The sequence below is a fragment of the Rosa rugosa genome, chromosome 4 (assembly GCF_958449725.1).
Source record: "Rosa rugosa chromosome 4, drRosRugo1.1, whole genome shotgun sequence".
NCBI classification, from domain to species: domain Eukaryota; kingdom Viridiplantae; phylum Streptophyta; class Magnoliopsida; order Rosales; family Rosaceae; genus Rosa; species Rosa rugosa.
Genome location: NC_084823.1, coordinates 17,205,669 through 17,219,255, shown reverse-complemented (window position 1 = coordinate 17,219,255; position 13,587 = coordinate 17,205,669). Strand labels below are relative to the sequence as shown.

At 40.5% G+C, this 13,587-nt stretch overlaps 1 protein-coding gene across 2 annotated transcripts; it reads right to left on the bottom strand.

Annotated features, from left to right (window-relative positions):
- Nucleotides 1-10,085: 10,085 nt before the first annotated feature.
- Nucleotides 10,086-11,627, bottom strand: LOC133706572 (RING-H2 finger protein ATL20-like). Of its 2 annotated transcripts, XM_062132105.1 has the most exons (3): nt 11,336-11,467; nt 10,817-11,260; nt 10,086-10,642 (listed from the first exon to the last, which is right to left on the bottom strand). In XM_062132105.1, the coding sequence occupies exons 2-3, from the start codon at nt 11,217-11,219 to the stop codon at nt 10,179-10,181; spliced, it is 867 nt and encodes a 288-aa protein (XP_061988089.1). In that variant the 5' UTR covers nt 11,220-11,260; nt 11,336-11,467; the 3' UTR covers nt 10,086-10,178. The 2 variants fall into 2 exon arrangements, with proteins under 2 accessions (XP_061988089.1, XP_061988088.1); XM_062132104.1 differs by having other exon boundaries at nt 10,817-11,627.
- Between the last annotated feature and the right edge of the window lie 1,960 nt (nt 11,628-13,587).

Here is a 13,587-nt window from a genome sequence, read left to right as displayed (position 1 = left end):
ACTAAAGCTGCCACTATCAAATTCTCCATTCACCTATTAAATAGGATTGATAATAAAATCCAGATTTGTTGCCGATGGAAGTCGATCATGAAACGGCTGCCCATAGACGTCGCCCAAAATTACTCAACCCTTGATTTCAGCAATTGAAAATTCTCCTCTGGGTTGGAGGTTACGTAATCTCCATATTGAAGACTCTAATCTGTACATTCAAAGCCGGTGTCAATATCTCTACAAGCTTGTGATATAAATGGATTGCACAATCAGAGGTTGGTGGGTTGCCTGTGTTCGACAGCATATCCGATTGGTACGGTTGATGAGTATTGTGGTTGCTACCTATTCAAAAGGTGTGTGTGCTCCTGACGAAGAGGTATTTGTTTTGTGATGGTTCTAGGTTTTTGCTATTGAGTAGGTATGATAGACTATACAAGTTCTTGATTGCAGGTTTTTGTTTCATCTTCTTGTTTCTCAATAGATACTACAAGTTAATTTTGATGGCTAAAGAGTACACCCACCTGGAATTTAGGTGTGACCTTCTCAAGTTTGGACGTGTTATGACCGACGAGTTAAGGGCAGATATTACTGAGGTGAAGCTTGATCTGATAGAGTCCACACCGTTCAGGGATTTGTTTAGAGCTTTTTATGAGCGGCAAATAATAGACTCTGATTGTAGGAAGTCTAATAGTGACATCGTTTCTCTTTTAAAATGCTTTGACAAGGAAAAAAACTCGTTTCAGTTTGGGGAAATTACTGGTACCATATCTGTAGGTGACATTCCAAAACTGTTTGGTTTGAATATTGAAGGTCGTGAGATCAACCTTAACCAGAAGAAGAGAAAAGGGGATTCTGACTTCATTAAAAGACGATTCCCTGGAGTGAAAAGGTTGTCCAAGGTGATCCTAGAGCAACTAATCAAAGATGTATCTAAACTGAGGGGGCTTGAGAATGAATGTGATTTTGTTAGGTTGGTTTGTCTCTATTTTTGTGTAACACTATTTTTCTGCAATAGTGCCAATGACCTTAGCTGGTTTATAGTTCCATACATAGAGGACCTAGATTCAATGTCTCTCTATGCCTGGGCACCCGCAGTGAAGAATTACTTGGACAACTCCCTTTGTTGATAGATATATGACGTATACCACAATTAATGCTCTACCTCTATGACAACATAATGTGCAGCATGGTCAAATCTCAAAACGCTTGGCATTTTTTAAAGATAAGGGTAAATCAATTATTAAGAGCAAGATGATATGGAAACATGTGAAAAGAGAAGGGCAAGTGAGTCTATTTACGTTCAATGTATCAAACAAAGACAGGGACTTGCTTACCTGGTTGGGAAGGAATAATGTTCATCATTTCCCTATTATTTCAAGCAAGGAATGTCCTAAACAAGATCCTTCCATGTAATTATCTTGTTCCTTACTATCAGCACTCCTAATATGTGTGTGTATGAGCTTATTCATTTGTTTTCTAATGTACAGTGTGGACAGCGGGATTGCTGTGACGTACATTATCAAGCGATTATCGGAAGGTCTTGAATTAGAGTCTACCTTTAAAAAAGGTGCCATGACTCAGCAGAGAGCACATGTTTTGGGAAGGTTCTTAAGTGACAACAATGACGGTTAGGCTCATCTTTGTGAAAGGAGTTTGGGAGGGACAGGAATGCCATTTGGAAGGCCTTTCATCAGTTTTTATGTCTTTTCTGGAATGTTAAAGATTGTGGATGCTTAAAGTGATCTTATATGTATTTTTTGCAATGTTTGAGAATTTGTATGATTAAAGTGTGTTTCTTAAAACACGATGGATCGTGTGGAAATCATTTTATTTCTGAATAATTTTTTTTTTATGCACAATTAAACAGGGTTAATGGGGTGAATAGAGTTGTCTTTACGTTGGAGGCAATATTATGGGAAAGTCTGGTAGTTTGTGATTTTCCCTGGGCATAAGGGGGGAGGGTCGTGAAGTAGTTTCATATAGTATAGGTAGCAGAATGCATTTCCTGAAACCGGAGTTATAGGTGCATAAGGCATTCGCTGGACGATTTACGTACAAATTGTGAACTTTCTAGATAATAGGTACCTAAATTAGTTGCGTATATTAAAACCCACTAGATGTTAAACACCTGAATGGTAGGCAAATTTATTCAATATTACCTAGGGTTTATGCTACCAAAGTTAGTCAATATATGTAGCACCTGAATAGTAGACAAAATTATGCAATTTTACCCACGGTTTATTGTACCTAAGTTATTCATTGATTGATAGACACAAAATGTAAACTCATAAATGATAGGTATCTAAATCACTTGCGAATGTGAAAACTCATACGATATTTGACACCTGCACGATAGGAAAAAGTACACAATTCTACCTATGGTTCATCTAGAGATACCCAAAGTAGCAAGTGAACGAACTGTGTATTGAGTGGTGACGTGTGAGAGTATTTCATAAAACTTAACTAATGGAATACAACAACACAACTAAAACACATAACTTCCATAGTAATAGCTGAAATTTCATACGAGACAAAAGACAAAAGGCTGTTTAATCACTACATGATAGGAATACCTCCACAAAAGGATGTTTAATCAGATTGAGAAATCTACGAAATCTAATAGGAATATCTACACAACCACATCTACTTTAAAATAGCAAATATAAAGATCAAATCTGAAAGGGAGAGATATACAATAATTAAGGCAATTAATCTTTTTAAATAAGGAATATCTCCACAAACATATCTCCTAAAATATGGCATCAGTTACATACAATAATTAAGACAATTAATCACGTTGACATATTTAATAATAGGATTATCTACACAAACATATCTACAAAAAAATGGCAAATATATAGGTCAAATCAGAAAGGAAGAGATATACAATAATTAAGGCAATTAATCGTTTTTAAATCAGGAAAAATAAATTGATGGTATTAAATTCTAATTTGTGTTTATAACTGATACCATATTCAAATTCAAAAAAAAAAAAAAACACCTATATTTGAGGAATATTTTCCTTCTTCGACGAGAAGGGTAAAATAATCAAACTAAAAAAATGAGAAAAAAACTATAGACTTAAAACCTATACGGTAGGTTTAATTATATAAATGGGTGTAGATTAAAAGAAAACATAGGATTGGGTTTCTCTTAAAAGGAGCTTCATTTTTTGGATTTTTTTCTAATTTTCTCATGATTTTAATGTGTCATGGTTGATGGGCATGGCCAAAGGTAACAAACTTTGTTTAATGAAATCCTCCAAAAATTCCTCTGCATATTCAAAACAAAAAGCTAAAGCCACAGCACTTGAAAGTAAAAGAGGGTTTCTAAAACTGTTGGAATAAAGAATACTTTATGCAATCTAGAAGGGATTTGTTGTTAACAAACTAAACTGTTAGAAATTGAAAGACAGGATTATATCAGTATATTAGATTTATAATGAATCTGAGATAGAGCTTGCATTGGCAAAATATTAGTGAGTCATATTTGAGCTTTAATTCATGACTGGTTAGGTGGTTTTATACTAGCACTTGGCTCTAATCTTTCCCAGTGCCAGAAATAGTCAACAGCCTCAACAAGTCGAACCAAAAAACTGTGGGTTGCTATAGATAAATCCACAGTGAACAATTCAGTAAACGCTTAAGGATGGTTCCTTTACAAAGCAGTTATAAACAGCTTGCCCATCCATGACAACGGAAACTTAGAAATTTAAAGTATTTTTAAAAATTAAAAGTGGAAAACTTCTAAAGTTTTATTTCAGTCGTTTCTTAGCTGAAAATGGACCAGGAAGCTCTTTCAAGTATGAATAACAAGTATTAATTTATAGATTGGAATTTGGTACAAGTGAACTATAGCAACCACTTGACAAGTACCCCAATGTATCTGAATCCAAACAATAAGGTGCAATGATGTTAGGCACACTTAATAAATTATACTGCATACGTACTATGATATTCTGTATTTGTTGCATTGGAAGGGATTTAAGTATCAAACTCTGTACCATTTTCCATTGGGCTGGCCCCAACGGATTATATTTATACGTTTTTAGCAGTGAATTAGCACTGATACACCAAAATTGACTAACCTTCAAAGGGGCCGTAAAAGGACATGATGTTTTACAGTGTTATGAAGTATTGAAATTCTGAAACTCGAAGTTGTTTCTAACTTATTTGAATTAGGCACACCTTAAATAATTTATAATTTAATTGTTTCCATTTTCGGAATTTCAATATTTCTATAGTTTTGTTCAGAAGTCTTGGTCGATATAATCCAACGAGTCTACTATAGTGAAATCCCAACTAAGCTCCATTTCCTTGTCAGCTTTTTGCCATTATTTTTTTTTTTTTTGAAAGGGGCTGGTGCGGCTGCCCTCAAGCCTTGATTAATGAAATTGCAGAATACAAGGGGGGGGACATAAAGCCTGAACCCCAGATTACAATAAGCATAAAGAGAACACCCTGAAATAATACCAAGACTCTCTATAAAATCTATGTATTCTAACAAACATCAAATAGCAAAGAGTGCACGAATGGCTACTCTATTTGCTTTAACATAGCGGTGACATACCGGAAAGATAACTCTATCACGAAGAAGCATCATTATAAATAACACAGCTTTCCCACTATGCTGCCGCACAGAAATAAATATGGCGACACTCAATTTCATCCTGCCACTAGGAGGTTGCGTCCATTTAATCAAGTAAATGACTCGCCGCCTCGCTAAGCCAGACAAGGCACACTGGGTGCGCATTCCGGGACCAAGCGCACGTCGCCCTACTATAGATTGATAGGGACTTATTGCTGGCATGAAGCCACATTTTACGAAAAATAAAAAGTAATAAATCATAATAGAAAAACAAAGATAACATGGGCCCAGAACCAAAGCCCAGGCCCAACCACTTCCCAGCCCAAGTCCGAGTGAAAAATTGCAGCAGCAGCGCCCCCTCCGTCTCGCATGCACCTCCCTTGCCAGTCCACCAGCGGTGCCGTCTCCATCTCCCTTGCCGGCCCACAACCGGCAGCGTCCCAACTCCGATCGGAGGTAGAGCAGACCAACAGGCGGCCCACCTACACCAGACTCTCCCCTCATCACCCTCCAACCCATATTGGAGCTGGCAAAGATAAGATTGGAGTGAACCAGATCGGATCTTGCACGAAAACTCCAAAACCCAGCCAACCAACACCGAGCCCCGTCGACCCCAACTGGTTTTCGCGTCGCCAATGTCAAGTCCCACCGTAGATCGCCAAGCGGAGACGCCAGCCCTGTCCGCCTGTCAACACACCGCCATCGCCCAACTTCACCTACACCCGATCTGGACCGTGACGCCATCACCACGCAACCTTCACCCTGACTGGGCATACACCGGGAAAACCCACTATCGGACTCTAGGTCCTCTCCGGCCCGTCCGACGACGCCGCCGCGAGGGCGTGCCGCCGGACAGGGCATGAACTTTCAGTAGAAAACGATCGAGTTTTCTTCTAGGGTTTTTCTCTCTTGTTTCTTTTTTTTTTCTTTCAGCTTTTTGCCATTATTGGCAACGTATGATTTTCAATACTTGTATTTATATATGCAATATAATAAGGGGCTGGAATTTGCACACTCTTTTTTACATTCTACACTCCCTTTGCTTTTTTTAATACTTCTTATCAATTCAATAATATTTTTCTTTCAAAACTACCCTTCTCTCTCTATCTCCTCTCCCCCCCCCCTCCATCCACAGAATCGTGCTGCATCAGTGGCCTTGCACAAATATGAAAACCCCATGGACAAAATCTCTGATTAACAACCTGCAAAATACTTAATTTGATCATTCCTCCCGAACTGATCATACAAGAAACTGAGAAAGATGGCGATATAACCCCATCCAAAATGAATTCAACCACTACATCGAAATCCAACCCCAAATTATCCTCACACCATTAAATTAGATTTATCAATCTGTTGAACAAAATATAAGTTCAATTTCTTTCAATTATAGTGGAACAATTTAGAAATTGAATGGATCTTTTTCTCCAGAAACAAAGAAACGAAAATGGATGGGCAGAGAAGAGAGGAGTGGTAAAAGCTGCTCCGATTTAATCTGGCTCCACCTGCAAAAGCTAGCTGCGCAAATCGGCGAGGACGAAGTCGTACCGGAGCGGAGCATGGACTTGACGATGGAGGTGGCGTAGCGGGTCTGGCCGGCCTTGGCGGCAGCGAAGGCGAGGAGGCGGGAGGATTGGGTGTAGAGAATCCAAGCCTCTTCTGTTGTTCTCTGGCGGAGGAGGATTAGAAGCTTCTGGTCTTCATTATATATCGGTGGCTCATCGTCGTCGTCGGCGGCGGCAGCGACAGTTGTGAGAGTTAAGTCTGCTGCTGGGTTGGCGACGGTGGCGTGAAGGCGAAATGGGCGAGTGGGTTTGGAAATGGCGGAGGGAAAAGGCGGGGGAGAGACCCAGTGGAGAGTGAGGGTGTGGGTTAGAGGGATTGGGTTTGAATTGGTGGGTAATGGTGAAGATGATCCATTTGGGAAGAAAAAGGGAGGGTTTAATTAAGTTTGTGGAAGAAGAGATAATCAAATTGGGTTATGAAGGGGAGGGAGATGGAGATGGAGATGGAGATGGAGATGGTTTGAGTTTGTGTTGAGTGGCAGAGGGAGAGAGAGAGAGACAGAAGAGTGTTTCAGTTGCAGTATGTGGAAGGGATAGGATGAGAGAGATAAGTATAGGGGTGATTTGGTAAAAGCAGCACAAGGGGTGTGCAGAAAGTAAAATTGGGTGTGCAAATTTCAGCCCCCTAAATTAATAGCATCGTGACTAAAGAAAATTAATATTTAGACGGTTTATTATTATATCAATAAATAAATAACTTATTAATTTATGTGGAGACCTCCAACGAGAGGCGACTTCCAGCGAGGTCTCCGACGAGATTCCGGTAAAGTCCTGTGACTTCCTGTAAGGTTTCGGTAAACTCTCTGATGACCTCTCTTTCCCCCCCCCCCCCCCCCCCCACTTTATCTCTGTGTGAGAAAGGGGGAGAGGGCAAAACAGTCCGAAAAATAAACAAAAAACAATAAAAAAGAGTTAAATTGGGTATAAGGGAACAAAATTAATTATCTTATAGGTAATGGGGAAATCCATAAGGTTGATGGGGGAACGGAGAATAATTTCCCTAAAATTAGAGTATTTGGATATTTTTCTATTAAAAAATATTTTATAGATAATTATTTATGATTTGACAAAAGTATCCTATAGTTATATTTACAAAACTAACGGTAAATTTGACAGCAATGACGAAAGTGACGTACTAACAGTGTAAAAGTTGAGTGAGTTAAGTAATGTTTTTAAAATGTGAGTAAATTAAGTGTCGAATGAGTCAAAACTTAGTAATTACTTGTGATTTTTGCCTAGTAATTTTGTATGAAGTAGTATTCATATTTGAAATATACGAGGGTAGACGATTAAAGATAAGGCAATATAGCCAAATTACTCCCTGACTTTTCCTATCGCTGCCAATTTACCCCCTGACATTTCAATTTTGATTATCTACACCTTCACTTTTCTAATTGTTGCCAATTTACACCCTACTGTTAATTTTTAGACTTTCCATCCAATTTTCCGTTAACTTGGTTAGCACACGAGGGGTTTTTTCATCTTTTCAACCATCACCCAAAAAAAAATTAAACAAACCAACACTCTGTGAAAGAAATAAATAAAAAATACAAACTTTTTTGAAGGGAATGTGGATTTCATTGACGCATGCCAAGATGGCCATTACATATCCTTCTGCTGCCTTCAACTAGACAGATCAAGAAGTTGTAGCAAGACTACTGTGATACATAGAGATAGACCACCTATATTCGAACTAACCGCTCACTTAGAGGGAGCCTATAGACTATGGATAAAATGGAGACATAGAATATAGGCCCCTACCACATAGGGATGTTAGGTTCCTAATACAAGGGAACTTAGTGTAATTAGACAAAAAAAGCTAAAAACATAGAGTTGGGCCAAGGGCCTAAACCCTAGCCCAAATGAGAGACCAGGGTCAAGCCCCAGCCCATAAACTCAAAGCCCAAATAGAATGCCATCAGCAAAGGTCCACCCAAGGCCCAATAGCCTGGTCTGGTCCAGTCCACCATCCCCGTCGCACAGACCAGCCAGCCAAGCTCCGCCCGCCGTACGCCGCCACGACCAACACCGCTCCGATCTGCGCCCCACGATCCACTTCCAGCGACCCAAAACCCCACAGAACACGCCATCACGACCTGCACCGCACGATCTGAACCGCCACAAGCATACCGTCGACAACCCAAACCTGCACGAGCCAAGTCGCTTCAAGCCACGTCGCCTCGGAGAATCGATCGCCAGATCTGCAAGCACAACCACCATCTCTGCCTCCATCCCAGCCAGACCATCCACAAGCCCCGATCAAACCCCATCAGATGCCATCCCACGAGCAATAGTCCATTCAATACCCGTCCGGCAGCCAACCTCGTGACACCGGCGAGGCCAAAGGCCAGCCGGTGCGCCCAAGCGTCGCCGGACGAGGATGATTGCCCAGAACAAAAAACCGGCCTTTATAAAAAATACAAACTTGTTCTTCGTTAAAAGAAGGAAAAAAAAAAAAGAGAAAGAAAAAAAAAACAACTTGCCCTTTGTCACTTTTCCTTATCCATCTCTTCTTCTTCTTCACTCCCCTTTATTTCAAGATTGGCCGTTAGCTTGCAACTGATCACTTAATTAATATTTCCTAGCCACATGATCATATCATTGAGGGAGAAACTGTCTTTTTTTTTTTTTTTTTTTTTTGAGGAGGGGAGAAACTATCTTTGATCATTGAGGTTTCTGGTTTTCTTTTTCTTTTAAGGTCGGACTGGTAATTCATTTTCAAACATACATAACACAACTTGGTATTCCATGATTCCAGTTGGAAGTTTGAATTGTGCAAAAGATTTAGGAGCCATTGAACAAACTAAAATATTTATATGTATGGAATATGAAACTTAAAATTACAACTAGCATGTGAAGGTCATCTTGATTTATTCAAGTTGGGATTGTGTCATATTGATCTCAATATAAAGGAACGTACATAGAGGAAGAGGACATGCTGAGAATCTCTGAGAGATAGACAGAGAAGAAGAGGAGAGAATGAGGCAAAAAAAAAAAAAAAAAAGTTGCGGAAGACGAATAGCAGTATTTTTTTTTTTTTTTTTTTTACAAAGTAATTTGTTATTATTTATTTATTTATTAATATATGAGGGTAATATTGGAAGATTAGAGGCAAAAAATTTCTAGTTGGCCAATTTACTAAGATTTTTGTTGGGTACAAATAGTAAAACCCTTTTCTTTGGTGACAATTACAAAGACGAAAAGCTCCTTCACGTGCAACAAAGTTAACAGAGAAATTAGATAAAAAGTCGACAATTTAGCTATAGGGTCTAAATCGGCAACATTTAGAAAAATGAGGGTGTAGATAATCAAAATTGAAATGTCATGGGGTAAATCGACAGTCATGGAAAAAGTCAGGGATAATTTTGTACAAAAAAAAAAAAAAATCAAAGCCATTTTGCCTAAAGATATATAATTACATCATAGTCTTAATTAATAAGAAAAAGCCTTTGCCACAAAGCCCACAACCAACTTTTAGTCGGTCAAAGCACGAGGCATTACTAGCCTTCGTAGGCAGCAAGTTAGGAATCACGTTTTTAGATGGCGACTCCATTTTTAATAGGATATTAAGAACTTCTATGGACTTTCATTTTACTTACCTTCGTAGGCAGCAAGTTAAACCAAATCATGTTTTTAGGTGGCGACTCCGTTTTTAATAGGATATTAAGAACTTCTATGGACGAAAATTACCTTCGTAGGCAGCAAGTTAACTTGATCATGTTTTTAGATGGCGACTCCGTTTTTAATAGGATATTAAGAACTTCTATGGACTTTCATTTTAATTACTTACCTTCGTAGGCAGCAAGTTAAACCAAATTTGAAGCTTCCTAACACTTGATCCCAGATTTTTGAATGCGAAATAAACTTGATTAATAAGAATCTGACGTAATGACAACATACACACATTTTAATCGACTTTGTACAAACGAAAATATATCTTCACTTAATATAATTACATAAATCATTAACATATACACACATTTTCTTTTATTTCTTCATGCAACTTTATCCAAAGACGAAGATGTGTTTCATCTCTTAACACATAGAATGATCATCATGCGGTCTCACTAATGACACTTCGGGTGTTCGAGGAAGATTTCGACAAAGTGGACATGTTGGGTTCTTTCTAAGCCACTCGTCTATGCAACCAACATGAAAATAATGATTGCATTCTGGTATAGTCCTTAGCATTTCCTTGGACTGGTACTCACCCAAACATATCGAGCAAGTTTTGTCATTAGGGTCAGGTAATTCTAAACTCTCACCAAGTTGAGTCTTCAAATATGACTCAATAGTCTGAGCATCAAGACCCGCTGTAACTACTTGAGGTTGTCCATTGGCTTCAATGAGTTCTTGAAGCTGACCACGCCTGTTTGTTTCTTGGACCCGACCATCATCCCTCCTGCCCGCAACATAGAGTGCGTATCCAACAATGCACAACAGCCCTGCCGGAATCAACACGCCAATTGCTATGCCGGTCTTTGCGGATATTGGGATACCTGATCGAAAATAGCAGAAATAGCAACATTGACTGTCAACCTACTATGTTGCAAGATTATAAGCTGAATGTTATTAATTCTTCGCAATTTGTCAATATAACATAATAATTTGTCTACTAAAAATAGCGTTTGTTAATGAAAAAAAAAAATAGCATTACTGGAAATTTATCATACCATCAGTTGAGCACTCAATGTGCGAACTTGTCACAGTAGGCCTACAAACTCTACCAGTTGCTTCACAAGAACGACAATCGGGAACGCCCCAAGTCAACTTTACAGCAAACTCCCCCCACCCAAAACTTGCCGGAAGCAAAGCTGTGGAAATTGCACGACAAAGAGACTGAGGAGGTGGTTTCTCAGTCGTTGACCAACTCGACGGGACAGCAATGACGTTGTAATTGTAATCGCCAAGGCAAGAGATTGGTGCAAAAGACCCAATAGCCACAACTTTGGACGGGCACTTGAAGTAGGTATAGTTTTCCAGGCTATGCCAGAAATGGAAAGGCGTGCCTACAAGACTGAAGTCTTTGTCAAGGAATCTTTTGTGCATGCACCAGTTTAGGTCGTTGATCCACATGGTTTGGTCACTGTAACGGATGCCCTCGACCTCGAAGTCTCCTGAAGATGGGAGGGTGAGAATGGTGTTTTGTTGTTTACTGTTGCATGAAAGGTCAAAATGAATGGAATACCCACAATTTAGCGGTTGGCGGTATCTTAGCCGGAAAGGGAATAGAATCAGTGGGCCGCTCTCATGGCATTTTGAACCACCACATTTGCTATCTGCTATCTGAGGAAGTAAGAAGGTGAAGAAGAAGAAGAATGAGAATAATATGTCTGAGGTTGCCATATGACTATAGAATATGAAAACTAAAACCAGTACGTACTATTTGGCCAGAGACCAACATCCGGCCAACTATATATGTTAACTAGTTAGAGTTCGGATTGTACACTACTTCTTTATATCACAAGCAGACAAGCAGGTCTCTCTACCTCAGTATCTGATCAACCAATTAGGTCTTATAGAGGGGGCTGAAATTTACACACCCAATTTTACTTTCTGCACACCCCTTGTGCTGCTTTTACCAAATCACCCCTATACTTATCTCTCTCATCCTATCCCTTCCACAGACTGCAACTGAAACACTCTTCTGTCTCTCTCTCTCTCCCTCTGCCACTCAACACAAACTCAAACCATCTCCATCTCCATCTCCCTCCCCTTCATAACCCAATTTGATTATCTCTTCTTCCACAAACTTAATTAAACCCTCCCTTTTTCTTCCCAAATGGACCATCTTCACCATTACCCACCAATTCAAACCCAATCCCTCTAACCCACACCCTCACTCTCCACTGGGTCTCTCCCCCGCCTTTTCCCTCCGCCATTTCCAAACCCACTTGTTTGTGCCCAAAAGTAATTTTGGCAAGATCCTTTAGTGGGATTAGCATAACGGGCCGATACCTGTGGCCCAAAAATAAGCCTACTCGGGTTTGGGTTTCAGCTTCACCCATTCCGTGATCCATGAGGAAAACAAAACCTTATTGGAGTCGGGTAGCGAGGATTGAATAGGAAACTTCAATCAATATCCCTTCTATGACAAGGAACAGTCGAAACCCTAGGTATATATACCAGGTTTCAAGGACGAAAAAAGGACCTCTCTCATATCAATCAATCCTAGCGATTACAAAGCCTCCCTGGAGCAAACTTTCAACCTTGTTGAAACCCGGCGACCGTACTTCCAGCCCCAGTCTCCCCAGGAGCCGACTGCGAGCGCAACCGCCACCGTTACTTCCAGCGAAGCAAGGGTAACGCCCTCGCAACCCAGTGAAGCTAAAGATACGCTTTAGCAAACCCCGTGCTTTCTCAAGATTTCCCAGTGATTGCTCTGCTCAACCTACAACGTTGAGTATCGATTTTGGTGACCGAAGAGATCACATCCAAAGTCCTTATCCGTAAGGCAAAAGTCCTTTTCCGAAAGGCTAGAGAAGAACCCTGTGACGAGGTTGGTGCTCTCCTCGTCCACAGCGCTTGAAGAAGAAGTCAGGTCAAGGGACTACCCCAACGACTGCACCCCGCGGTGCTGGCACGCCTGCGCAATCACTCGCTCAAAAGAGACAGTTTGCAAGCCAACTGGTTTTTGCGCCAAACATTTTAGCACGCCCAGTGGGACCAACTAAGTGTCTCTTCGTGAACGTTAGCCATTGGGAAGTCAAGCGAAAACCCTTATAAAAAGGGCTACGCTAACTGCTCCAAGCATAAGACCTCCAGTTACAAACCGCATCCTTGCGCGGATTGTCGTGGTCTTTCTGAAGAACAAGTGACTAAAAGATTCTCTCTTCATCCCCAATTCTCCGATATGTCAACTGAACAGGGAGAGGGTCACTCGACCGTTGCTGAAGGTCAAACTGTCACTACTAATCAGGCCAGTGAGCCTGTCACCGCCGCTGTCTCCAATACAGTGGGGAGTGAAGAAGAAGAGGCTTTCGTTGAGAAGCCTATTCCAGAGGGAGCGACCGTCGAGGTTGCATGCGCGATCATTTCGGAAAATATCGAAAACCATCGTAAGAAGATGACTGCTGATCTGGAAAGGGCAAACGCGAAAACAGACAAGATCTTACGCGAAATAAACCAGCGTATTTCCCAACAAGCTGTGGAAACTGAGCAACTAATGTCACAAACTGAGAGTGCATTAAGGGCTCATGCTACAAGCATCGCAGATGCCCAGAGTCAGCAGCAGAAAAGAATCATTGATGCTCTTGCAAACCATACCAAGCAGACAGCGTCAGATATGGCAGGTCTTCGCAAAGATGGAGCGACTCTCGCAACCGAGGTGGCCATGCAAAGAGCTAAGTTGAACCAAGCCAAAGAAGTGTTGAATAAGACGTTAGGAGATCCTAACGCTATCCTTGGCTCCCTTGGCCAACCATCTGGTTCAGGCCAATATGTG

Excerpts from the sequence above, each read along its gene's own strand:
- LOC133706572 (XM_062132104.1), bottom strand. The coding sequence starts at position 11,489 with ATGGCAACCTCAGACATATTATTCTCATTCTTCTTCTTCTTCACCTTC. Across the intron at positions 10,643-10,816 it reads CATTGAGTGCTCAACTGATG|GTATCCCAATATCCGCAAAG; the intron begins GTATGATAAATT and ends ATTTTCGATCAG.